The sequence below is a fragment of the Lineus longissimus genome, chromosome 16 (genome assembly GCF_910592395.1).
Source record: "Lineus longissimus chromosome 16, tnLinLong1.2, whole genome shotgun sequence".
Taxonomy (NCBI): Eukaryota; Metazoa; Nemertea; class Pilidiophora; order Heteronemertea; family Lineidae; genus Lineus; species Lineus longissimus.
Window position 1 is genome coordinate 3,022,839 of NC_088323.1, and position 24,803 is coordinate 3,047,641.

At 40.4% G+C, this 24,803-nt stretch overlaps 4 protein-coding genes across 4 annotated transcripts; 2 read left to right on the forward strand and 2 right to left on the reverse strand.

Moving 5' to 3' along the window:
* Positions 1-782: 782 nt before the first annotated feature.
* LOC135500288 (ras-related protein Rab-18A-like) lies at positions 783-4,029 on the reverse strand. The gene is made up of 7 exons (XM_064791645.1): positions 3,869-4,029; positions 3,314-3,369; positions 2,936-2,997; positions 2,457-2,529; positions 2,000-2,118; positions 1,678-1,803; positions 783-1,416 (listed from the first exon to the last, which is right to left on the reverse strand). The coding sequence occupies exons 1-7, from the start codon at positions 3,937-3,939 to the stop codon at positions 1,318-1,320; spliced, it is 606 nt and encodes a 201-aa protein (XP_064647715.1). The 5' UTR covers positions 3,940-4,029; the 3' UTR covers positions 783-1,317.
* A 453-nt stretch (positions 4,030-4,482) lies between these two features.
* LOC135500697 (kinetochore protein Spc25-like) lies at positions 4,483-6,833 on the forward strand. The gene is made up of 6 exons (XM_064792313.1): positions 4,483-4,663; positions 4,883-4,906; positions 5,160-5,306; positions 5,685-5,795; positions 5,953-6,048; positions 6,347-6,833. Exons 1-6 carry the CDS (start codon positions 4,495-4,497, stop codon positions 6,478-6,480), a joined length of 681 nt encoding a protein of 226 aa, XP_064648383.1. The 5' UTR covers positions 4,483-4,494; the 3' UTR covers positions 6,481-6,833.
* Positions 6,834-7,155: 322 nt separating this feature from the next.
* LOC135500518 (all-trans-retinol 13,14-reductase-like) lies at positions 7,156-14,575 on the reverse strand. Its single transcript, XM_064792040.1, has 12 exons — positions 14,335-14,575; positions 12,680-12,862; positions 12,298-12,407; positions 11,523-11,654; positions 11,187-11,388; positions 10,685-10,882; positions 10,411-10,530; positions 9,942-10,068; positions 9,503-9,633; positions 9,127-9,293; positions 8,773-8,935; positions 7,156-8,517 (listed from the first exon to the last, which is right to left on the reverse strand). The coding sequence occupies exons 1-12, from the start codon at positions 14,537-14,539 to the stop codon at positions 8,372-8,374; spliced, it is 1,884 nt and encodes a 627-aa protein (XP_064648110.1). The 5' UTR covers positions 14,540-14,575; the 3' UTR covers positions 7,156-8,371.
* A 2,441-nt stretch (positions 14,576-17,016) lies between these two features.
* LOC135500223 (ATP-dependent RNA helicase DDX42-like) lies at positions 17,017-24,705 on the forward strand. The gene is made up of 17 exons (XM_064791523.1): positions 17,017-17,094; positions 17,919-18,145; positions 18,324-18,474; positions 18,814-19,005; positions 19,328-19,468; positions 19,650-19,769; positions 19,916-20,023; positions 20,359-20,427; positions 20,741-20,869; positions 21,056-21,155; positions 21,369-21,416; positions 21,512-21,703; positions 21,995-22,279; positions 22,559-22,683; positions 22,972-23,073; positions 23,360-23,494; positions 23,961-24,705. Exons 2-17 carry the CDS (start codon positions 17,946-17,948, stop codon positions 24,120-24,122), a joined length of 2,259 nt encoding a protein of 752 aa, XP_064647593.1. The 5' UTR covers positions 17,017-17,094; positions 17,919-17,945; the 3' UTR covers positions 24,123-24,705.
* The last annotated feature ends 98 nt before the right edge of the window (positions 24,706-24,803 follow it).

Genomic DNA, 24,803 nt, shown 5'->3' on the forward strand with positions numbered 1-24,803 from the left:
TCCTCAATAAACTCACTACAACGTGTACAAAATGTACGAAGAAGTAAACAGCGTCAATATTTTCCACATTTGCCGGGACTACTAGTTATTATCCTCACTAAGAGATGGCAGCATAGACAATTGACCTGCACGTACCTGCTACGTAAGTGGGCGCCAGTCTGCTATCGCGGATTGGATATAACACTAATAGATCCGGGCGCAATGCCCCCCCCCCCCCCGAGATCCTGCCACCGATGATCAGCTACACATTGTGTACATAGTGCATGAGTGGTGTAAAGTGAAAGATAGTCCCTCAATCATAGAGTCATTCACAAATATGTCTTTGATTGTTTATTTCTTCTCATGATGGCACACTGGTCTGGAGAAGGACACAAGGAGGTGTAAATAATACAAGAATATGTGATGTTGTTTATATCGAGATGGATTTATTAGGAGAGAAGCAGTTAATTCTATATATATACATGATAAATAAATGGTGTTGTATTATCTGGTCAAGACATGGTACGAATCATTTTACACTACAGATGTCAGAGTTCCACCAGGTGACACTGAAGTCAAAAGCGCTAAATTAAAAATATGCCCAAGTACATGTACCGGTAGCAATTTTTGCAAAACAAAAGCGCTGCAAGTATTTCCGGGCTTACAGTATATATTGTGTTATCAAGCAAGTCCAAGATGGTTCCTTACCATTCCAAAGAAAGCAAAGTAAATGCATGCGCCAGCATGATAAAGAAAAGTCTATGTACAATTTATATACAATTTATAATACAAATACGTACGCATTACATCAAACAAGTTTAATTCATTCCTGATAACATTCTCAATCAAAGCCTAAATATTTCGAATTCAATAGACACAGAATATATTTTCAGATACAACAGTGTGAAGTAAAGCCAGTAGACATCCGAAGAAAGTAGGCCTACCCAAGAAAGACAGAGGCAGATCCACATGTGTTTTCATGGCAAGCAAAATATCCCACCATGTGAGAAACATGAGTAGCTTGCAACAGACTCCACCTCTGTCAAAGAAGACACCAAACCCACTTAAAATTGCCATCCTTGAAATGGGACTTCCTCAACCAGGTGCCTATGCCAAGGCTAGCAAAAGATTTACGACTCTGTTCCAGCAAATTTGATTTGAAAACCGAGTCCTGATTTGAAACATCGATCTGATCCACTACGCCACTCTGTCATTACAAATTCAAAATACCTACGGACCTTCAATAAAAAAATTGGAATAAATTACATCATTTTGAGCACCGATAACCGATGCTGTCAATTTAGTCCTATGAATTATTCATTATGATTAGCACCAAGTTCAGACAACACAATATGAACATCCTCCTTGCCCTTGACCTTGACCCTTCAGATTCATGCCCCGTTGGTCCGTTTCCCATAAACCAGGTGTCTGAATAATCTGCAATGAAACAATGATGGGAAATCTTTAAAGCATCGAAAACAGACAGTAATATTGTCCATCATTGAGTCATTTTAAGAGCCGTGGATGCTTTCAGGGGGTAATGACACAGTAACCTAAAAGACACATAGATACTGTAAGGCTCGCCCTAAATCTATTGTCTGTAATATGTAAAACACCTCTCCTAACATTTCGGGTAGGTGGATACTAAAGCGAGAAGGCTCACTATATTCTCAAATAAATGAAAAAGATTATACCTACTTTTTCTACTAATTCTTCAAACGCACACTGTACACCCTCTTTAGTTTTTGCACTTGATTCTATAAATAACATGTGGTGCTTTCTCGCAAACTTTAACCCTTCATCACGTGATACTTCTCTCATATCCTGCAATAAAAAATTACAAGTTATAGAAACTTCCTAATCTTGTACACATCTAGGCTTTTTGTCAACTCTGCTAGCCTACCCCAAGGGTTGGGTCAATCTCGAGACGTAATCAATTAGTTCATTTTCTATAAGAAAACAAACAATGTGCCAAACTGAAATTCTTTCATATTTCACTAACAATATAACATGTACTTACCACATCAATTTTGTTCCCAACTAACATTTTGACAATATCATGTTTCGTAGAAAACGTTTCTAATTCACTCAGCCAGGCTTCGAGTTTTTGGAAGGATTTTTTATTGGTGACATCATAAACTGAAATTCAATAGGCTAAATTCAGATAACAGTTGAGGGAGATAAGGGCCATCTATTATCATTCCTCTATCTTCATGGTGACGAAATTTCATTCTAAATATCTCTTACTTCTTTCACTTTCAATAGATGACACAAAAACATCATGTACTGCACCCATTATACGCCATTCAATGTTTTCCAGTTAATGTCAATCCTGAGCATCAACTTTCTAAAAAACTCTTCAAAGAGGAATAGGATTTACATACTAGATCCTGGGGAGTAGGTCATGACAGAGTCATGTCATCGGGATTCAGGAGCAACGACTAATGTACCAAGTAAATATTTATTGGAATAGTCACCCAAAATAACACCCTGTGCTCCTCTATAATAACTTGGGGTCAAAGTTCTAAACCGCTCTTGTCCAGCTGTATCCTGAAAGTAAAATAGGTCAACCAGTCTAAGTTTAAAACCTTAACTTCAGGATCTAACAAGAAATGTATTGGCTGTTAGAAGACTGAGTGTGGTCTCACTCAGATTTGTTGGCTTCTGCCCTCTTCAATGAACATGTTGTACCTCAAGTCTTGATGACCAAACAATAAAATGCCATAATTTCATTTTCTTGAAAGAAAAAGTCAGGCATATGCTGATCATCCAGCTTAGAAAGTAAATGTTTTTGAAAGTTCACTCTTGCACCAGCATTTCAGATGATCACTGTCTTCTGCATTTGACTCTTGATTTGACTCCACCTCAGAAGCGTTGCCAGACCTACAAGTATGCTTGTTGTCATCAGCCTCATTTTGGAAAACACTGTGAAGGATATCTATATTTTTTTGCCTACCCAAATTGCTAACTTAGTCTTGTTGCCATCCACCGTTATTGTCTTTACTTTGAAATCAACGCCTTGAAGAAGAAGAATTGTTGAAATTCAAAAAAATCATGATTTAGACATGACATATTGTGCTGACTCCACGCCATGCGCCACCACACGCTACGTATCATGGCACTTATGCTGATCTTATGACTTCCACTAGACTTTTATGAGACGATTTTGACATGGCTTGCAACTTGCATTGCAACATATTAACAAGGTGTCTCTTACAATAAGACTAAGCATTTTTTGCTTTCAAGACTTGAACATGCATTTAAAAAAACAAAAATTTGCAACTATGCCTTAGCCATAATTCTGTGTCATATAGAAATGTCAGATTTTATTTACCTATTGTAGCAGACTGTTCTGGATCGAAGGTATCATCGGTAAATCTCAACAGTAGACTGGAAGAAAATTTAACAACTTAAACAATAGAATGTGCAGAGTTGAGTTAATTTAAAATTATTGTGATTGTAATACACACCTAACTGACCGAACGTCTTTCGTTGTTGCTCACAATCATACCAATACCATTATTATCATCATCTTGCTATTTGGTTGAAACAAACACCCATTGACAAACCCCTGAACAGGCCAGACCATGAGATATAGGTCATTGAAACTTTCTATAGGCTCACACGACACGCCACGGCACCACCGACGGCCCCAACGGCGACGGGACATCAATCAGCAGCATGCATCACTGCCAGTGCTATCAGGCCAGACGCGGCAAAGGAACAGGATTCGGACGTGTGGAATCGGATTTCGCCAAACATATCTTTTACTTTATCATTGCTATTTCAAAAAGGCCTATTTTATGGTTTCCAGTCCACTTTTTTCCCTAATTCTTACTTCCGAATTTAGAACTTTTTCGATCACAAGAACCTCTGAATTTCACAATACCTCGACTTTCCTACACTTGATTCTCCTATAATAAGGATCTTTAGGGTTGCTATAACGTCTTGGTCGTCCATTATTCACTGGCCACGTCTAAATGAGTGAGTAATCACAAGAATATGAGGACAAATTTGATCAAGATTGCATCAAATTCGAATGGCGTTGTGTATTTTGATGATGACGTAATTATATTTAGTGTAGTTCGTCATCTGTTTTGGAAACATATCGATCGCCGATTGGATACATTTTTTGTGGTGACCTCGACCTTGACCCCAAAAGTAAACTTTCCGCGGTTTGTTTGAATTTTTATGACTTTTGCAGAACAAAAACATTGATAATCCTGCTGATATAGATCCAGAGTCATAGTCGTGATTAATAGATCTTATTACAGATATGAAACGCTTTCATCATTGCTGTCGCCAAGCTCTGGGCTTTGATGGAAATGCAACAAAGAATTCTTGTTTAGATTTTATGTACAAAATGCATGTGTAATTTTCAGTGAACTTCAGTTTCGCCATGTCCCAACATGCTCCAATCGGCTATTGTCACCACGTCTGGTCTTTTTATGGCACCCAAAACACAATACGTCTTTATGTATTCATGGTTTCCTTCAGGTTTGAATCCACTTTAAAATGGCGGGATCTGGTGAAGTAATGCGGAGAGAACTGCAAGTGGAGTTGGCAGAAATCAAAGAAAATCTTGCACAATGTCGTAACAACATAGTCACCCAGTGGGAAGCGAAACTCCTTGCTTATAAAGAAATAAAGAGGAGAAATGAAGCTGAACTTCAATTGAGAAAAGGTGAGGTCATCAAAGTAACAGACTAGAATTATACTTGACAGGCAAGGCACCAATCCACTTAATCATGGCAATGTTGATACCTAGGCTAGAGAACGTCATGATCATTACACATTATGTCCTTGATTCAACACCTGACACACTCTCTTTTTGTTGGGTTAACAAATCGCCTCTCCCCTATATTTAGTAGACATCAGCTGCAGGAACGTCTTCCTTTTTCAGATGAGATGTCTGCACTTGACAAGGGTGAGTACTACCAGTAGTACTGTAGACAAGTTTATAGATGATGGTTCTCAGATAAAACCCACAAGAGAGGTGATGACCAGGCAGACCATGCAGCACATGTAGATGACCCTGCAACACATGGAGATGATCCTCAGAAGATGAGATGAAGTTGCCTGTAGCTGTCACAGTGGCAAATTGAGGTGGGAGCACAAGACCGTAGGGTACAACTCAATGGGTACAACTCAACTTACTGACCATTACATTTGGTTTTCAGATAAAGTCGAAGGAGGATATGCCATTGATGATCTGCGAGGGTCCATTGTATCAATAAAGCTGGAGACAGATGGGCTTCTCCTTGAGAAGGAGAGGCTAGGTGAAAAGGTCAAGGTGCTCCAGTTGGAAGTGGAGACGAGTAAAATAGGTAAGCACCTTATATTTTATCACAGATCAGTTGATACCTACTTCCAAAACTAAGCTGACATGGCTTGGTGTCCAATTGTACCACTTTAATAAGACCAAAAACTTGGCTCTGCTGTTGGGGCCTTTTCAGCATACAGGATCAGTTGTAGTTGTAATCAATAGAGCTCTGGTACTAGGCTCAACAGAGGTACCTTGGATGAAACCTTGGGCAAATCACTTAACATTTGATTTACTGGTTGAGTGTCTTAGCCAAGCCTAATGGCAAGTGTAATAATTTATTCTAATGAGAAAAGAGAGGTCGATCACAAAAAAGTAGGCGCATAAAATGAAGGATTGTTGATAGTGATAGCGATAAACGAAAAAATCACCTATTTTTCAGCGCTCGAGGAAAAGGAAAAATCTGACGAGCAGAAAATAGTGGCAATACAGAAAACAATGGAATGGTGTCGCGAAAAGATGGGAATACTGTTTATAAAAATCCCTGGACCTGGTAAGTGAAAGAACTCATGATATTGAATCCACACTGTCATGAAAGACCTGGCCAGATAACCAGTATTTCAAGTCACTGTCCATCACTTTTTCATATGATGTTCCTTGGCATACTTTGCCAAATTTCAAGTTTCAAACCCAATCTGTCTTCGTTTCAGTGTATAAACTTCAAGTAATCATCACCAACATTGATCAGAAAGACCCAACTACACCATTTGTATTCAACATGGCTGTCATCAATAGAATTTATGAAGGTAACTACAGTGGAACCTCCCTCAGTGGACACCTCTCTAATAAAGACACCCTCTCCATTGAGGACACTAGTTTTGGTCCCAAACTGGTTGTTTCCATTCTATTTGACCTCGCTATCATCACTTGTCAGTCCCTACAGTACATTGCACTACTCCAGTTTTAAGTATTGAGTAAATACATTCCAACCATGCTGCTTTCGCGGGTGCAACCATTACCCGCCCTGAAATTAGGCGGTCCATCAGACCCACTGCTAAAATCAAAACTTCATCTTCTTGTGTCTCTCTCTATTTCCTTCTACAGTTTCAGATTGTGAACCCAAAGTTGACGACCTTAGCAATCTTGTGCACAAACTGAATCAGACAAATAATATTCGCTCGTTCTTCATTTTGATGCGGAAAAGATTCAAGGAGATGTGCACGCGTACTCGGAAGTAAAATCGTTGTCATGTCGATGCCACGTTTGATTTGATGTATTTGGACTAGACATACCGTGTTTGGACCACATTGTACTGTACGTATGCATTCTACATGTACATGTACAGGGGTACATATGCATTTACCGTACCCCGAGTTATATGGCTAAGTCCAACAAAATGATAATGATCCTTGGTCTTTGAGCATGAAGCCATAAAGTGGTGACATGGAACAGACCTATGACATTGGTCCAAATATTAAAGCTTTTTTGGTCGGTGCTGAAGTTGAAATGGTTAAATTACATGTATGTTTGTGATCAATTTTCCTATCATGTTGTATACATGTACTTTAAAACAATTGTACGTTTGATGCAATAAAAGAGATAGTTGCTTTTACAAGTTGTTATTCTTTGTACATACTTTTAAGATCTGCCTGATGCAGTGTCTGTGGCTTCATTTGCAACCTGATGTGTCGTACGGCCAGGGCAGCGTCAGATGTCCAGTCATGCTCGAGGACAAGGCGATCAAAACAGTTCTCATCCTTTTGACAGACTAATGCACAACTTCCTGATTACAATGTACCGGTACATACATGTACATGTATGAGCCAGACTCCCCACACCACAATGCCACTGATCACACAAGCCATCTGCATTAAATGTGGCACATTCTTTTATGAAATAAAGGGCCAAACACATAGATTCTGATCTGTTTTTATTTGATAAAGAAATATTGGTACATGATGCATGTACAAATCATCATGACGGAAAGAGTTGAACACCACAAAGACAAAGACTCAAGGAAAACTAACATCAAAATCATAGCTTAGAAAAATAAAAAACATGCAAGTTCTTATTTTGTGCTTTTACACTGGACAACTGGACAGTTTCAAAGTGCTTTGCATTCATTCCCAAACCTATTTCAGACACCATTCTGTACAGATGGAAGTACTGGATGGCACTGGCAGAGCCTTGAACCCACAACCTTCCAATTCTAGGTCAGACTCTGACGCTCCACCATTGCCACTGCACTTCCCGAGAAAGCTTGAATATGAAAAGTAAAGCGGTACAATTATAGCCATAGTGGTAATTGTACCACCCAACCTTACACTTTAAAACATGAGTACACATCCTGACCAAATGCTTTATCTAAAGATCAATTGTGCTTTTAAACTGCTTTAAAAATTAGCCTCAATGAAAAATGGGCGGACTAGAACTTCAAAGCAATGTGAATTCATTGGAACAAAATCTCAAATAAAAATATTGAACACCTGGATAACTACAATGTACGAATAGTATGCCGAAATGCGAGCAAAATTGAACAATGATTAGAACTTCATAGAATAGTCTGAACTCAACTCGGGGAACAACCTGTCGAACAGGCAATGCTAAGCCATTTGATTGTCAAATGAGAAGTGATAAAATTTGAGCAGGCAAGTGAATAAATGAGAGGTGTAAAAATTCATTCAACTACAAATTTGGCAAGAGTAATAAAAGCAGTCACCTAAAAATCCAGAAATTTACGCTGCCATTTTTTTTTCTTTTGCAAAATTGCAACTTTACAGTTATGCATTTACAGTAGAGACCAGTAATAACAATATAAATGCAATGACCTTTCCTCTACTCAGCGACATGAACAAATTTGGCACTCTAGAAGCTGATGCTGTACTCTTGAACCCCGAAGATTCTTTTTCATCTCAAGTTATTTTGGAGAGTTTTCATAAGCTGAATTTTAGGAAGCACAAATAACTAACACACAAAAACTCATATAAGACATAATTCTACTGACCCATATTAAGCTACCACTCCAAAAATCATTTACAACCAGCTGCTGCATTGTAGCAAATCATGTAACGTAAACCAGGTAATGTTCGCAAATCAAAAAGTTCGTGTATTTTCACACATGCATCTCAGTTATTCTTGTTTCTTATCCTTTGCTTGTTTCAGTTGTTTCTTGAACTTCACTAGATCCATAAAACAATTCCTGTTGAGAACTTTTCCTGCGCAGAGTAGCCCTCCATGGAGTCCACCGGAGAACCCACACGACAGAACATCCTGACCTGAAATGCAAGAGCATTGGAATCAGAACCAATGATTTAGGCAAAAGGTTACATCAAATGATGAGGAACACTTTTAAATTTTAGCGCGGTTAATGTTTGCATTTGCACCCAAATCTCGAAAAATATAAAAAAAGCAGAGGTTTGTGACAAAACTGACGATCACTGATGCATAACAACTCGCCATAAGTAAAATGCACTTGGAAAGACGTTCAAATCCTTTTGGAGAGATTACTCAAAATAGAACTCGCAACCTACCAGTCAAGAAGAGGCCAGGAACATCGGTGTCTGGCCGCAGTGTCATGGCAACTTCAGGTGAGCCGAATCGGGCCTTGTCATGATCCAAACCGTACACCTCACCTTTTGGTGAGCCGATGTAGTACTTGTTGGAAAGGGGACTTCCAACTTCGAAGTAATCCAGCTAAAACCAAGAATGATTACTGGTATAAAAAAGATATCGAGTTGAGAGCAGAGCGTCAAATGTCTTCCAACCCCCCTCCCGGACAACCCGAATGATCAAATACTGTTGTCCAGAGTGAAATGCGACACCACTGAATGGCCTTTATCGAGATAACACTAGTAGTGACTAAGTAACACACCAAAGCGACCTACCTTGTCCTCGATCTGGGGATACATGAGACAAGCTTGTTTCCACATCTGTCGGCCAATACCATTTTTCAGGTCCTCGTACTCTTCACAGCGTTTCTTCACTTGTTGGACCTCCCACTGCTTGAACCATTCCCATGGGACAATGGTCACAATCGCCACTGTTGACTTGCCTTAAGAAGAGATAGAACAAAACATTTGATTTCTTTCACCACTTCTTCAGGTCACCCATTAGAACCAACTGATGTAACCTGATGTACCTTTGTTGACACCCGATGAGTCACAGGCTGATATTCTGACAGTTTGCCGTGACCCTTTAAGTCTTGATTCTGTACTCTAAGCCCGCCTCGCCAAAATCCTAGAAGTTTTAAGTGTTACTTACCTGGATGTCTCTGCTCCCATGTGGAATCTTTGGTTGAAGGAAACGACAGAAACATGAGTGGAACATCTCCTTTCACCGCATCTTCTGGCGTCTTGGCACAGAACTCATCAAATTCACCATCCAGGTCAGAACTGAAGAAGATATAACCTTGAGTTTACAAGACAAAACACTACCTGGTTATGGGAGGGGGAGCCTGAGGTACAATCTCCAAGCACATTGAAGGATATTATTCTCTCTGCCAACATAGATTTCAATACGCCACGAGGTCCCAGATATGTCACACTCACAGGCCATGACAATTCTAAATCAAAAAATCAACAGTAGCATATGACCGTACAACACAGTTATGTACTCAACTGCACAGAAGAATTTTGTCAAGAACTGACACTAGTAAGGCAAAATGATCTTTATTTCAGATGGGAAATCACTCCTTTCTTACCTATTGAATGCCCATACGTTCTGCTTCTTGAGACCCAGTTCTTCTGTTGTGCCCTTTAGACCAGCAAAAACGGATATCATGGACATACCAGACTTGACAGCATTTCTTTGCAGGAGTTTGTATATGGCTGAATTATGGATAAAAGTTGGATCAAATGAAACTCTTCTATTCTATCTACCCTGGTTTAAATGATACAAAATGGCCTGAACTTCAATGAAAGTACCACGCCACCCAAGCATATCTACATGTATGGTTGGTGCCAAATTTGGTAGGGGTAGGGATGTCGTAGTGGTTTTTATCGGTGTGGAGGCTTGCCGTCTGAAAACTGTGGGTCTGAAACTCGACAGGGACATATCGCCAGATTTGTGATCTTAGGCAAGCCACTTCACTTCATTGGCATGTCCTTTGAATGAGATTCCTTACTACCAAGTAGTGTCACGCAAGATCAAACAAGAAGCTGTCAACTCACCAGATTTGGTAGCAATTTCCTTAGGAAGTAAATACTGGAATGTGTTGACAACACCAGCACCAGAAATCACAATCGGAGCCTTGATATCAAAATCACCGGTAGACTTAGTTACCCGTACACCTGGAATAAGAACGAGTACTGTCCTTTAGATAGGTGTCTGATTAGCAACATAGTCAACAGGGACTCTACATGTTGTCTCTTTGGGATAAACCATGCATTTCAGACAACAACAAAAATTGTAAACGATCATGAGAGAAAGAGAAAACAAGCTTACCACACGCCTTTCCCTGCTCATTCACCAGAATTTGGCTGACAGGAGCTCGCACGAACACACGTCCACCACTCCTCTCAATAATCGGGATAATATTGAGTGCAATTTCACTGGCACCACCTCTTGGATAGAACCCGCCATTCAGGAAGTGATTCTGGACAGCGGCGTGCATGGCCATTGTTGTCTTCTTTGGCTGGGTTCCTAAATGATAAAATGTTCAAATGCCAGGAGAACTCAAATAAGAGCTGTGGTATGAGCAGTTCCAAGATACATCCAGATTTTGTACCTGGATGCACCCGGAATGCACATGAATGAGTCTGGTATGTGCATACACAACTCGATACAAAGTCTGGATTCTACCGACTGTGGTGGTGATTAAAATCAATAAAGAAACACTGCAAACTTTGAATTTTTGACAAGCTCTGACACCATCATTGTTAGTACCGGGGAAATTCATCATGCACAGCACACTTGTCCAGTTTATAAAAATAGGCAAGCAACATACCGTAGTCACCCCAGTTGTACGAAAAAACAGCCTTCAGGTCTTCGTTGTCGGTGATCTTGTCGACAGCTTCCTTCAGGGTGATGTTTTGGTAGTGGAAACACTTAGAAAAGAGGCTGTAGATACCAGTCTTCACCACAATCTTAGCGATCCACATTGGTAACATCTTCAGTATGGCATCCATGGAACTGTTCAATTTGATGTCCTACATGAGAAAGAATATTTAGTCAACATTTCTGACACGATTTCATGATATTGCACTTTTTGATTTCTATCAAATAAGTCAGCACCTAGGCCTGACCAGATACTAAGGCCAGCCCGGGTAATGGTAATACACACCTTGCACATGTTGAGGTACTTATCAATGGCCTCTTGTTCCTTGGGGAAGGCTTCTAGTAGACCTGCACGGAGGCCCTCTTTCGTTGAGCGGTATTCATACTTTCGTGCCTTGGCTGGGTCCCCCAAAGCAACCTGTTGTGGTGAGAAAGGTAAAATCTCTGATTAGCAAAATATACTTCTGAAACAAACTACAAGTGGATATGGATTGAGGTAAACCGGATGTGGTTATCATTTGCTACACCGTTAGTCTCACTCATCTGCAACCAGACAGCCTAAGGTCACATGCCACATTTGCTACACCGTTAGTCTCACTCATCTGCAACCAGACAGCCTAAGGTCACATGCCACATTTGCTACACCATTAGTCTCACTCATCTGCAACCAGACAGCCTAAGGTCACATGCCACATTTGCTACACTGTTAGTGTCACTCATCTGCAACCAGACAGCCTAAGGTCACATGCCACATTTGCTACACCATTAGTCTCACTCATCTGCAACCAGACAGCCTAAGGTCACATGCCACATTTGCTACACCATTAGTCTCACTCATCTGCAACCAGACAGCCTAAGGTCACATGCCACATTTGCTACACCATTAGTCTCACTCATCTGCAACCAGACAGCCTAAGGTCACATGCCACATAAAGTAGGCTATGAAAAGTTGTTTGAAAGGAAAGTTAAATAGAGTCAAATACACATTTACATGCACTTTGGTCGGAAATAGATTTTTAGCAGGAAGAAGAGATAAGATACAATTAGGGGAGAATACTTACAATATCAAAAGCATCTTCAAGCTGCTCCCAGACTAGTTGACCTCCTGTCACTTGATCAGTTAAGATTTTGGTCATCGTCTCTCCAAACATCTGCCCAATGTAGTGAATACCTTGAAAGATATATTGTCACCATCAGCTGTGTCACATTAAGTGATAGTAGCTCAAGATTTAACTGCTATAGTTACCGCATGTGATGCATAAAGTCAAATGTAACACAGAACACTGTAATTCAATAAAGTCGCTCAAAGTCAAAAACATTTATTTACTCATCAACAGGACAGTTTATCTGTTTATTCTAGAAGGCCCATGCCCTTTTACATCTTATAATTTTCTTTCACCATGACTTTTCAAATCTCTGGAAACACCATTTTCACCAACTTACCAACATCAAACTCGTAGCCTTTCTCAATGAAAGTGTGGCAGCAGCCTCCCGCCTGGTCATGCTGTTCCAGGACGAGAACTTTCCTACCCACTTGGGAGAGCAAGGACGCTGTAGCAAGACTGCCAATACCACTACCAATTATCACAGCATCAAGATCTTCTGGTACTTTACGCATACTGAACCCTGGGGGACATAAAGAAATGTTTAGCAATTTGAAGAATCATGCGAGGAAGAACACTAAAAAGACACTAAATCAAATTTGAACACGAAACTGGGGGAGCTTATTTTCTCAAATGCAGTACTTAAAACCTTTCCATATCACAAGTATCTGCATGAGTGCATGAGAACGGTGAACCATGTGATCTTTGGAAGGGATGTTTTGACACCAACACAAAACATTGATGTTGATAATAACATCAGTAGCCAAGGACAGTGAAGGGTTAAAAAACAATCATTTTACAGTCACGTAATTTGGTATCATCTGTATGATTATCACTAATTGACTAAGACAAAGTCTATGGCACAGATGACCTCGATTTATTACAGCTGATAACACGACTTATCATTGAACAGATTGCAATCTATTATCCATACATTTGTTTTGACAATAGCAAGAACCACCTGGCACAAAAAGTCAAAAGTTCATAGTCTAGATTCCATTTAAAACCAATACATACAATACAAAAACAAGGTCAACAATGTTCTCTTCTTGATATATCGCGCACCACATCATGTAATATTAAAAACTTGGAATTGGTCTCAGGGATGCAGTTGCAAAAGCTACAGCTGTTGCAAAGTTTCCACAAAGTACCATGGCGACAGACAGTAAATAATGTTCAATTATAAATGCCGGTACATGAATTGTGATGTCATTGGTCAAACAATAGTAGGCCTATACATCATAAAAGTTTCCACAATTCCGTGAATGTGCATAGTACTGTGTGAGTGCAAGTCAGTAACCCAGATGAGATTGAGATCGTGCTCATGTCCCTCCCTGGATATCTGGTAACTACGTACGGGGGTCGTACATTGTTGAATTCAAATTATCGTCTACATCGTCTACCATAGGCGTAGGCCTACCTACGTCATGAGAAGATTGTGCGTTTAATCGCCACTTTTTTTAACGGGAATTACCGTCATGACATCACATTTAGAAACGTGAGGAAAAAAAAATAACGCAGTTCAAAGTCAAGTGGAAAGTAGCAATACACTATCACCCAATGAACATTACTTGGATCATGTGTACAGATGATTGATGGGCCATGGCGACAAAAAGTCAATATGTTGTTCATGACCGACAGCTCATTTGATGACAGTACATCCTTGTAAAGGTATGAACAGTCAGCGTGCATTGCATGTCCCATGTAGATAATGTAGGCCCCTATAGGCCCTAATTGTATTAAGGGGCAGATTGGCCTAGGCCAACTGACTGATGAATACTCCTGGGTGAATTTTTCTGGAATTTTTACAAAAAGTCAAGTCCGAAACCAAAAACATAAAGAATGTTGCTTAATTACTTATTCGACAAAGATTTTGGGGTCAGTAACAAATAATGAATAACTGAGACAGTCGTTCAGGTTCACAAGCCTTCAGTATCTCTGCCCCTAAACATGACATAACATTAACAGTGATGTAGGCCCTAGGCCTATACATACCTTGCTTGAGAACCTTGTCTCGCAGTGCTTGGTCAAACTCAACATCTTTCGGTGGCTTCCTACGGTCGACGGCAAACGGATTTGGACCAGGTTTTGGACTAGATAAGAAGAAAGACAATGCAACAATCAAAGTGTAGAGTGCAATCCCAGCAACAATGATGCTGGGATTAGCTAGAAGGTATTCAATCACCGTGTTGACGATCATCCTGCGAACTCTTTCATGTCTTTGCCAAAATGTCAACCAATCTTGACACTAGAGGCGCTGATTTCGAATTGCGGTTGTTTCGCCCCCTGACCTCCCCCGTCGTTTCGCTCCCTTGGACTTTTTGTTGGGATTGAGAAAGTGGTATCTGCCCATTTCGCCTTAACCTTATTCGCCTTATCCAATTTTGCCTTCTCCCATTTAGCCTTCTCCTAACTTGCCTTTTCTCAATTCGCCTTCTACGATTTCGCCATCGTCTTATCTCGCCTTTGTTCCAATTGGCCTTCTTCCTAACTCGCCTTCCTCTCATCTTGCCTCATCCTTGTTTGCCTTTTCTTATTTCGCCTTTGTCCTATTCTGCCTTGGTTCCATCCTGCCTTATCTCATCTTGCCTTTTCCTTATTGACCTTTGTGTCAATTCGCCTTCTTCCCATTTTGCCTTCTCCCGTTTCGCCATATCTCACCTCGCCTTTTATCAATCCCCCTTCGTTAAGCAAGGGGTCTATTATTTGCAGGGGGGGGGGGGCAGTGTTTTGAGTAGTTTAATGATTCTGTTCAAAAAAACTTTGGTACTTATATTATCTCATGCTAAGTTATAGCATTGCTGTGAATGAAGAACATCAAACGTACCAAAACCATCTAAAGGGAACACTGCGTGTGACGTTCTTGAGAGCTAACTCGTTCTGTGAGAAGGCCTCATAATTCCCCAATGATCAAAGGAATACATCTTCCAGATTGCTGGATTTGAATAGGCCTATTGACCATAGTCCATAATAAAGAACTTCAGAAGCACTCACACTTTGAATGATCAATAAAATACTTAGCACCCCCATCCCTCCTATATAGTACCAGGTCACAAGTCTTACTCATCAAAGAATGCCGAAACACTATGCCAAAATATTTCCATGAAAGACTTGGAAAACTCTAAGATTTGACAAACATGGGTAAAGATACTAAGTTGGTTTTGGAGATACATGTAAGCTTACATGTAGATGGTTCAGAAGTTATGAAGATTTGAAAATATTGGTAATTAAGCAACAGCCTTGGGTAGGGTACCAAAACATAATTCGTGGAAACACTCTTATATGAAAGACTGGCCCCACAAACATGGGTAAAAGAGACAAAAGTCTTTTGTAATATGGTATGTAATGTAATATGACTATAATGGCTGAGAAGTTATCTACACTTGTAATTTTGGCAATGTCCACCGGGTTTTGGTTGGGGGTACCCCCGAATGGACCCTAGAAGCCCTTCAACACTGTTGAAGACATTTTCATATGAAAGATTGACTCAACAAACATGGGTAAAGACACCAAGTTTGTTGCAAAGTAGGAAGAAGGCGAAATGGGAAGAAGGCGAAATAATACAAAGGCGGGGCGGGTAAAGGCGAGATAGGATGAAGGCGAATTAGGTAAATTAGGACAAGGTGAAATAGGAGAAGGCAGATTAAGACAATGGCAAACTGAGACGAAGGCAAGAATGGATAAGGCAACTTGTGATAAGGCAAGATAAAACAGAGGCAAAATAGCATAAGGCGAAAAATGAAAAGGCGAAAAAAGACAAAGGCGAGATAGAATAAGGCGGATTGGGAAGAGGCAAAATTGGAAAAGGCGAAATAGGAGAAGGCGAAATGTATATTTTTTAAAGGCAAAATGGGAAAAGGCGAAAAAAGACAAGGCGAAATGGGCATGAACCGAGAAAGTAGCCTACCCCGGGAGAGTGCAAGTGGCAAAGTAGATACGCTTTCAAGGGCTGCAAATCTACAAAGAAGGAATCTTTTGGTCATCTGCTGTGTGATCTTTGGCAGGTCACTTGTCTTTCATTCTTTATCATTCGTCGGTCAATCAACCTTGCATGATGCCTTGATGGCCTGGGCACATCTTCTCTTGCACAGTCATCTCTCTCATCAACACGGTGGAGCAGCCAGGACTGGCTGTGACTGCCTCATTTCTCTCACCCTGTTGACAACGTCATGGGATGCCACGAGATTTGCAGTTCCTTTACCGTCACCGGATGCGCATCCGATATGCCACGAGATTTAAGCCTACAGTTCTTCAAAGGTTTCGGGGATACGACGAATGCATGCGAGCACCGTCGGTGGAACCCCAAACTGACCTCTCGATCGTATCCGTACGCCACTAGACTGTCGGCGCTCACGGACTCCAGTATATCGACCACCGCGGACATTTTAGACGACCGAGTTTTTCTTCATCTTCAAACATATTAACTTTCACATGCATTGTTCTCGTGGTGTACGGAAAAGTATTAGTAAGCCAATACATGTAGGCCTATAGTGTCTAAAAACAATATTCAGTTAATGGAAAATCACTTTTTTCAATTACTGTTTGCTTGATATTGCCCTACTGCCTTTTTGAGCATTATGTTTACAACGTACATGTAGTTATTATGACACGAAATATGACTCTAAAATGCCAAATACTTCATGTATGTCATTACGTCCATCACTGAAATCTTAGTGTACGAATTGCTCGCTATAAGCTAGGTCTTTGCGCCCCTAAACCTACTGACAACTCTACTTCCACGGAACTCAAACTAACGTGAGTTAATTGTAATCTTACTCTCTACATACCAAAGTGATTTATCTAGGAATACAGTTGAACTTCACTGAAAACTAATGATGTGTTGATCAGTTCGATGAATCCTTCAATTCCTTCGGTTTTCTTGACGAACTGACGTCCGACAATGACCCGTTGACATGTAGTACCTGCAATGCATGTGCATTGCCATTTAGGCTGTCTATTTTCGGACGAAACTCGGTCAAAACAAACTTCGGTCGATTTCGGAGGGGACATCACTCATCCCATTTAGCCAATTGTTTAAGTGTTTCTTTCATCATGCCTACGACTCAGTTGCGTAGGGGAGGGGAGGGGAGGGGAGGCGAATGCCACACTTACTTTACGTTCCTCTTCTTGATGCAATGATGGCTTGGCTGCATGGATGATGTCGAAGGCGATAAGCTTTAATAGAGTAACCAGACTAAGCTATAAGTTAAGGTTGTGACAATGTCTCAGGCCGTGAAGTAGATTATAGCCCCGCTGAAAGGGGTGTGAAATGGGCCGATTACTGCTGGACTAAAAGGCTTCAGAAAATTGCTCCATGGACACACCGGATGTGCACACCCCTACTTTGAAAGTGACCACATGGACGCTGTTTAGGATGTCCCTGAGTCAGAAGTCCCAATTAGGCCAAGCCAACCTTGGACTATGCCATAAGTCAGTCCCAGTACTGCCTTCTCATTTATCTCAATATTCGTGCTGTTGATAGCCACAGTAGGCCTACACATTTGAGCATTATGTTTCTGGAGGATGTGAACTTACCCTAAAGAAAACAATTACCTCATCATGACTCTTATTATTTGCAGGAACAGAATACAAACAAATCCTAAATTATGTTCCATAAGGGAAGTGATGGCAAGGCCAAAGGGTTTGGCTTTGCAGGTTTTGCACTTGGAAGCAGTAGCACTAGCAGTGGCAAAGAACCTGGTAGAGGCTATTCCAATCCTCTTGGCTCATCTTCTGCATTGCCAGGACGAAGTGTGGGATACGGCTCCATCTCTTTTGGGAAACGCCGAATAAAAAGTGAAGAAGAGTAAGTTTTTGATACTTTCCCAAATTTTTCCTTGCCCTTTTCCCTAAGATTAATATACCCTGCCTTTTTTAAATCCTGGCAGAAGCAATATGCCCTTCAGACCGACTAAGCTTCTTCTTTTGATCATCTCAGTATTTTCAAGGGAACAACTAAAAGTAAAATCTGTCTGTTTTTTCAGGTATTTTGAAGATGAAGAAGAAGAACAAAACATTGCTGATCTCGAGTATCTCCCTGCTCCGGGGAGTCCTGTGTTGAAAAAGACTGAGAAAGCTGACTCTGACAGTGATGACAGCGAGGATCCATTGGATGCATTCATGGCAGATATTGAGGTACAAGTCCGCTATCATCCTAGATCCTAAATGTACAGTAGATCCTGTCTAATGTTTGTACTGTATTGTAATGTATAAAATTCATGTATTGCAGTTCTTTAAAAATAGTTTCTACTTAGCACTTTGGTAAGAACTTTCAGGTGCTCTGACAGAAAATGTACTAACTCAATGAACTTGCCTGGATGTTTAATGAAAAAAATTGTTTTTGCCCAGGGGCTGCGCCTGGACAAAGAGCGTATGGGTAACCGTCCCTGGTAGTATTAAGAATTGATGCAAATTAAGGTCTTGTGAGGCTTTACAAAATGGGCCATAGAATTGAATGTGTGTTTGAAATTACAGAAAGAGGTGAAGCAACAAGATGGCGGGAAAGAAAAGAAGAAGGATATTCGAGATGACATCGAAGAAGAGGACGTCGAAGAGTCGTATTACCGCTACATGGAAGAGAACCCAATGGCTGGCGTCATACTTGATGATGATGCGGACCTTGATTATGATGAGGATGGAAACCCAATTGTGCCTGAGAAAAATAAGGTAGTACATTCGAGCTTTGAAATAAAACTACATGTAAGTGCACACAGCACATCCACATGACATGACGACAAAAGCTTAGACAGTATTTTGACTGTCAATCTTTCATTGTCAATGATACAGATCACAATGCCATGTTTTAACCTGCTACTTACTGGCTTTTAGTCAGAGTAGACTCAACATTTCTGGTATTCATAAGAAGAAGCTTGCATCGGTATTATCTAACTTCGCTCATGTTCAGGTATTGTGTACCATAGTAATTCATGTAATAATAAACTGATTGATGACAGAATAGTGGTCAATATCATTGTCATTTCCTTTCCAGTATATTGACCCCCTTCCACCAGTTGATCATTCAGAGATAGACTATCCAAGATTTTCGAAAAACTTTTATGAGCCACACGAGGATATTGCCAAACTATCTATCGTCGAGGTAGAGGAATTGAGAAAGAAACTTGGCATAAAGGTGAGTAATTTAACTGATCAACTTCATTTGAGTCCCACCTACAAGGGGTAATGTATCTTAGCATAGACCATCTGCCATGGGTTCAGTTCCTTAACTTCAAGGTACCGCACTCTTGCTGTTGTTCTTTGTGCACAATTACAAAAAGATCTCATCTCACAAACACGAATTTATCTTTTTCTAGGTGTCCGGTTTCTTTCCGCCTAAGCCAGTTTCAAGTTTTGGTCATTTTGGTTTTGATGAGGCGTTGATGAAAGCTATCAGGAAGAACGAGTACACTACGCCTATGCCAATTCAAGCACAGGTAAGCAATGAAGCCTTAGTTTATCAATTTGTAAAATTGACCTCTGTATTCAGGACATCTCGCTATCCGGGATAGCAATTTTCAGTTCCAATGGTGTCTCAATAGACAGTTATACTCTACATATAAATCTCTATTTTCTTCTTCAGGGTATCCCTGTAGCCTTGATGGGCCGGGACATCATTGGTATAGCCAAGACAGGCAGTGGTAAAACAGCAGCATTTATATGGCCAATGCTTGTACATATAATGGATCAGGTCAGCATTCAGTTCATTCCACTCTGACTAAAAAATATTTGGTGCATTATTTGAAATTATGATGGTAAACATAAAGGATTGCTCCATTAGCTTGTAGCCATTATCTCAATGAGTTTGTTCTCAAACATGTTCACATCACAGTTTTTGTTAATTAAAAAAAAGACAGCTGATATATGGATATTCCATGTTTTCAACAAAAAATTGATTGCTTGTCGTGCACATAAAAGTATAGTTTTCTGCTCTGTCTCAATTTGCTTGGTTTCAAACTTTTATCAAAAGTAGTCATTTATGTATTTCATCTTACTGAAGTGATTAATTGTTGCTTGTGATTCTAGAAAGAACTAAAACCAGGAGATGGTCCGATTGGTCTGATTCTGGCTCCAACAAGAGAATTGTCACAACAGGTAAAATACTGGTTTCATTGTCATTTAAAATTACATTAGAGTTGAATGCAGGGCAGTGAAACAATTAGCTCCACATCAAAGAGGGTACGACACAAATTGTCCTCTCTTGTTGATCCCCCTTCAGACAAGGCCGGAGGTCATTGAGACATGTTTTATTTCGTAAAAAATTGCAAGGTTATGTCATGTCATCCCTCATATCATTCATTGTTGCTTGAGTATGCCACTTCAGCTGGCAAATATGATTTCCTGGTCACTCATAAATCAGTTCAAGTAGCCTGTCTCCGTTTTAAAATCAGCTTGTCTTTGTTTTCAGATCTATCACGAAGCAAAGAAGTTTGGTAAAGTATACAACATCAAGGTTGTCTGTGCCTATGGAGGAGGCAGCTTGTGGGAGCAGTGTGAAGCTTGTAAAGAAGGTGCCGAAATCATCGTAGCTACTCCAGTAAGTTTGTCATAAACCCTCAACTTGGTGTCTTGTTGCTCGGTTGTCAGCATGTAAAATGATGTGGGGAGGGGCTTAAAACTACTTGCAGAAGCTAAACACATACATTCATCATAACAAAATGCAGTCGACATCAGGTAGATTCCCAGGTGCACTCTACAAAATAATGAGATCCCTTTATTTTAGGGTCGTTTAATAGACTTGGTGAAGAAGAAGGCCACCAATCTGAGGCGAGTCACATTCTTGGTATTTGATGAGGCTGATAGGATGTTTGATATGGGTTTTGGTAAGTAATTCTAAAACACCGTTTTGAGAATCCTCGTTTTTGGCCTGCAGTAGGGTGGAGCTCAAATACAAACCAATAGTTTAAGGATTTTTAAAATTTAGCTCTCAGTATATGTGCATACAGTATACATCACTGAGATATTCAATCAACGAGTAACTGATTGTGCTGTGTCCATCAAGTTCTGAAAACTTAAGCCTTCTTTCTTTGTTGCAGAGCCACAAGTGCGTTCTATTGCTAACCATGTGCGACCAGACCGGCAGAGTAAGTATGACTGGCCTCTTTATCCCCCTTCGCTAACGGCATTATTTAACTTAATAAAAGTGTATGTATTTATAAATAATCTGATCTGATTCCAGCGTTACTATTTAGTGCCACCTTCAGGAAGAAAGTCGAACGTCTGGCACGTGATATTTTGACTGATCCAATCCGAGTAATTCAGGGAGAGCTGGGCGAGGCCAACGAAGATATCACACAAATAGTTGAGGTCATGACGCCAGGGCCAGCAAAATGGACATGGTTGACACAGCGGCTGGTTAAGTTTACAACAGGTACATTGTATTTAAACAAATTAACTCAAAGGCAGAACTTTTTTTACAGGAAAAGTTTAATGTCAGAACATGCTCGTGACAGGTGACATGTGTGATGTGACAAGTGACAACATGAATCATATGTAAACCCAGCCTTTATGATAAGTCGATTCATGTGGGGCATGAAGTGACATTCCATTCCACCTCAATGTCTCAGCCAAACTGAAAATCTGAAAGCAATCAATGATTCAGAAAGTCAATAAGAGCACCAGCATTCTAACAGTATGAATTTTTTCCTCTACTCTCGAATAGTTGGCAGTGTGCTCATCTTTGTGACGAGGAAAGCCAATTCAATAGAACTTGCAGAGAATCTGGAGAAAAAGGACTTCAAACTTGGACTACTTCACGGTGACATGAGCCAGGTAGAGAGGAATGATATCATCTCGCGCTTCAAGAAAAAGGATTTTCCAGTGTTGGTGGCGACTGACGTGGCTGCACGTGGTCTTGATATCCCATCCATAAAAACAGTGGTGAACTATGATGTGGCGAGAGATATTGATACTCACATCCATAGGATCGGTCGGACAGGAAGGGCAGGTAATCCAGTCATACCAGTACTCGTATAGACAAATCTAAAATAGTCCCACCTGCTCTTACATGTAACCTGGTTTTCATCACTCTCATTATCATCGCTCATGCTGATTTTTTTGTCTAGGAAGCAAACTTTAGTGTGAAATCCCAGAGAAAATGAAATGGGGATACATGTAGACTACCTTTCTTTCAACTTGTCGAAGGTGTGGTGTTTCATTCTCACAAAAGAACGTGCAGCTATCTTTCATCTTGCCCTGATGGACAAATATTTCACTGCTATTTCAGGAGAGAAAGGTACAGCTTATACACTCATCACAGGAAAGGATAAAGACTTTGCGGGACATCTGGTGCGAAATCTCGAGGCTGCAGATCAGGCCTGCCCTCAGTCACTCATCGACATAGCCTTACAGGTATTGCACTTTCAAAAATAGCCCAGATTATTTTGGTGCTGTTTTGATGTATCCAACCATATTCCTGGTTTTGAAATTGGTGCTGTGCATATTAGGGCCACCAGACTCTTTATTAAGGACACCCCTGTCCTTAATAAGGGGGTGTCCTGATTACAGAGTTCAGTTTCTTAACCCATTTGGGAGCAAAACACTTTCCCGAAAAGAGGGACTACCTCACAAACAGAGGTGTCCACTAAGGGAAGTTCTACTCTACTTGCCATCTGACGCAATCCTTTCTTTTTATGGTAGAATCCATGGTTTAAGAAGACAAGATTCAGACATGGCAAAGCCAAGAAGATGAATATTGGAGGACAGGGGTTAGGATTCAGAGAACGACCGGGCTTGGGAGTGGTAAGTTGGGGTTGGCTTACCTAAGGTAAATGCAGAATGCTTCTCTGCAGTAATCTTGCTGTGCTGATCGTCCACAGGTTTCTTATACCAATTAGAGGCAGAGGGTGGAGTATTTGTACCCAACTTTATGGTAATGGATAAATTATGGTATTCTCAAGGATTAAGATTTGAATATTTTGTCAAAAAACATCTACAATTTAATTTATGAACCACCTAAATGAACAAGCAAGATTTGCCAAATCCATAACATTTCCATAGCACTGGATGTTTTTCTTTTGTTGACTAGTCTGAAGGTGGATCTGGGTCAAGACCTTCCCAAACCAGTAGTGTTGCACCAACACCAGGTGGATTCACTGTATATGACGCCAGGAATAGTGGACCAAGTGGAGATCGAGTTGCAGCCATGAAACAAGCCTTTACGGTGAGTAGTTACTTAAAAACTTGCTTAGGTTTATAGTCTGATACCAACTACATGTACATGTATGATAGAGATTATCATCTTACGTACTTCACACTTTAACCTAAAACCATCCTGTAGAACTAAAGGAAGCTGCTCAGTCTGGTAGGTATCGGAGTACAAGGGATATTGAAGAGTGGCCCACTGGAAATATGAGTGTCTGCGCTCTGGTACCAGTGGTAATTTCATGCACGTGGGGGTTGATACTTCTGTCTTCAGCTGGCTTCATTGAAAACCACTTAGCCAAAGAACCTGGTCATTGAGGCTTGGCTGACATGGAGTTCACGTTGTTGCTTGTAATGTCACTATCAATTAACAAACATTCTTGTGACAAGTGACATTTGACATGTGAGCCGTGACATGTGAATCTTATGTAAACCCACCCAATATAATTATATATAATTTATATAATTGTATTCTTTCTTTCCAGAATCAATTCAAGTCCAACTTTGTGTCGACGTCGGGGAGCCAATGGCAGCCAGGAACATCACATATTGAACCACCTCCACCAGCCGCGCCTTCATTTCACCCTCCACAGGCCGGCAGCACTTCAGCAGAGGGGAAGCGGCGGAAAAAATCTCGATGGGAATGAGATATTTTCCTAAAAGACGTTGAATATCGTCTCCTTTTAAACCGTTTTTTGTTAAAGATCGTGTTCACTGAAATGATTTTCTCTGAAGAACTTTGCGAAGCTTTTTTATTGAATGGCTCTGATGTCGAATATGAACCAAAAAAACTGGCTTGTGATAATTGATAACATGAATGTAGTGGCCTTCATCATGTTGATCATGCATGTCATAAGTAAACCCTCTTTTGTGTGTCAATTTTAGGTTAGATTTGGAACAATTCTGGGTCAGGTGTGTCAAGAGAAGAATGAAAGGACAGTTTTCATAAAACTCTGTTGTGGCAGTGATTTATAGCTCCTGTATCAGGAATAGACTGACAGTGTCACATTGGAACTATTGGTTAATTTGTACAAAGCAGCAGCACGGTTCTGTAGGTAGGCCTATATAGTTTAGCGAGCCACTGTCAAACTTCATGCTATATGATGCCATTTTCTAAACCTACAGCTGACTACAGGAATTCATTCGGACTGTCAATGGCGTTGAAGATACCAAAATTTCGGCCTGTAAATATTGTTGTATACAAAATAAAATGTCACCTTAGCTCTGTCAGTATTGTCTTTGTGTTATTTTGTGTCTGATCCTTCCTAATCATGGAAGAGTTGTGCTGGTGCCATCTAATATAGGTGTCGCATGCAGATACGATTGTA

Excerpts from the sequence above, each read along its gene's own strand:
- LOC135500288 (XM_064791645.1), bottom strand. The coding sequence starts at position 3,939 with ATGGACGACCAAGACGTTATAGCAACCCTAAAGATCCTTATTATAGGA. Across the intron at positions 3,370-3,868 it reads TCAAGTGTAGGAAAGTCGAG|TCTACTGTTGAGATTTACCG; the intron begins GTATTGTGAAAT and ends ATTTTCTTCCAG. Across the intron at positions 2,530-2,935 it reads AGACTAAGTTAGCAATTTGG|GATACAGCTGGACAAGAGCG; the intron begins GTAGGCAAAAAA and ends TTTTACTTTCAG.
- LOC135500697 (XM_064792313.1), top strand. The coding sequence starts at position 4,495 with ATGGCGGGATCTGGTGAAGTAATGCGGAGAGAACTGCAAGTGGAGTTG. Across the intron at positions 4,664-4,882 it reads TGAACTTCAATTGAGAAAAG|ATGAGATGTCTGCACTTGAC; the intron begins GTGAGGTCATCA and ends TTCCTTTTTCAG. Across the intron at positions 5,796-5,952 it reads TATAAAAATCCCTGGACCTG|TGTATAAACTTCAAGTAATC; the intron begins GTAAGTGAAAGA and ends TCTTCGTTTCAG.
- LOC135500518 (XM_064792040.1), bottom strand. The coding sequence starts at position 14,539 with ATGATCGTCAACACGGTGATTGAATACCTTCTAGCTAATCCCAGCATC. Across the intron at positions 10,531-10,684 it reads TGAGCAGGGAAAGGCGTGTG|GTGTACGGGTAACTAAGTCT; the intron begins GTAAGCTTGTTT and ends TTCTTATTCCAG. Across the intron at positions 8,518-8,772 it reads TCCTGGCCTCTTCTTGACTG|GTCAGGATGTTCTGTCGTGT; the intron begins GTAGGTTGCGAG and ends CTTGCATTTCAG.
- LOC135500223 (XM_064791523.1), top strand. The coding sequence starts at position 17,946 with ATGTTCCATAAGGGAAGTGATGGCAAGGCCAAAGGGTTTGGCTTTGCA. Across the intron at positions 19,469-19,649 it reads GAAAGAAACTTGGCATAAAG|GTGTCCGGTTTCTTTCCGCC; the intron begins GTGAGTAATTTA and ends ATCTTTTTCTAG. Across the intron at positions 21,704-21,994 it reads GCTGGTTAAGTTTACAACAG|TTGGCAGTGTGCTCATCTTT; the intron begins GTACATTGTATT and ends ACTCTCGAATAG.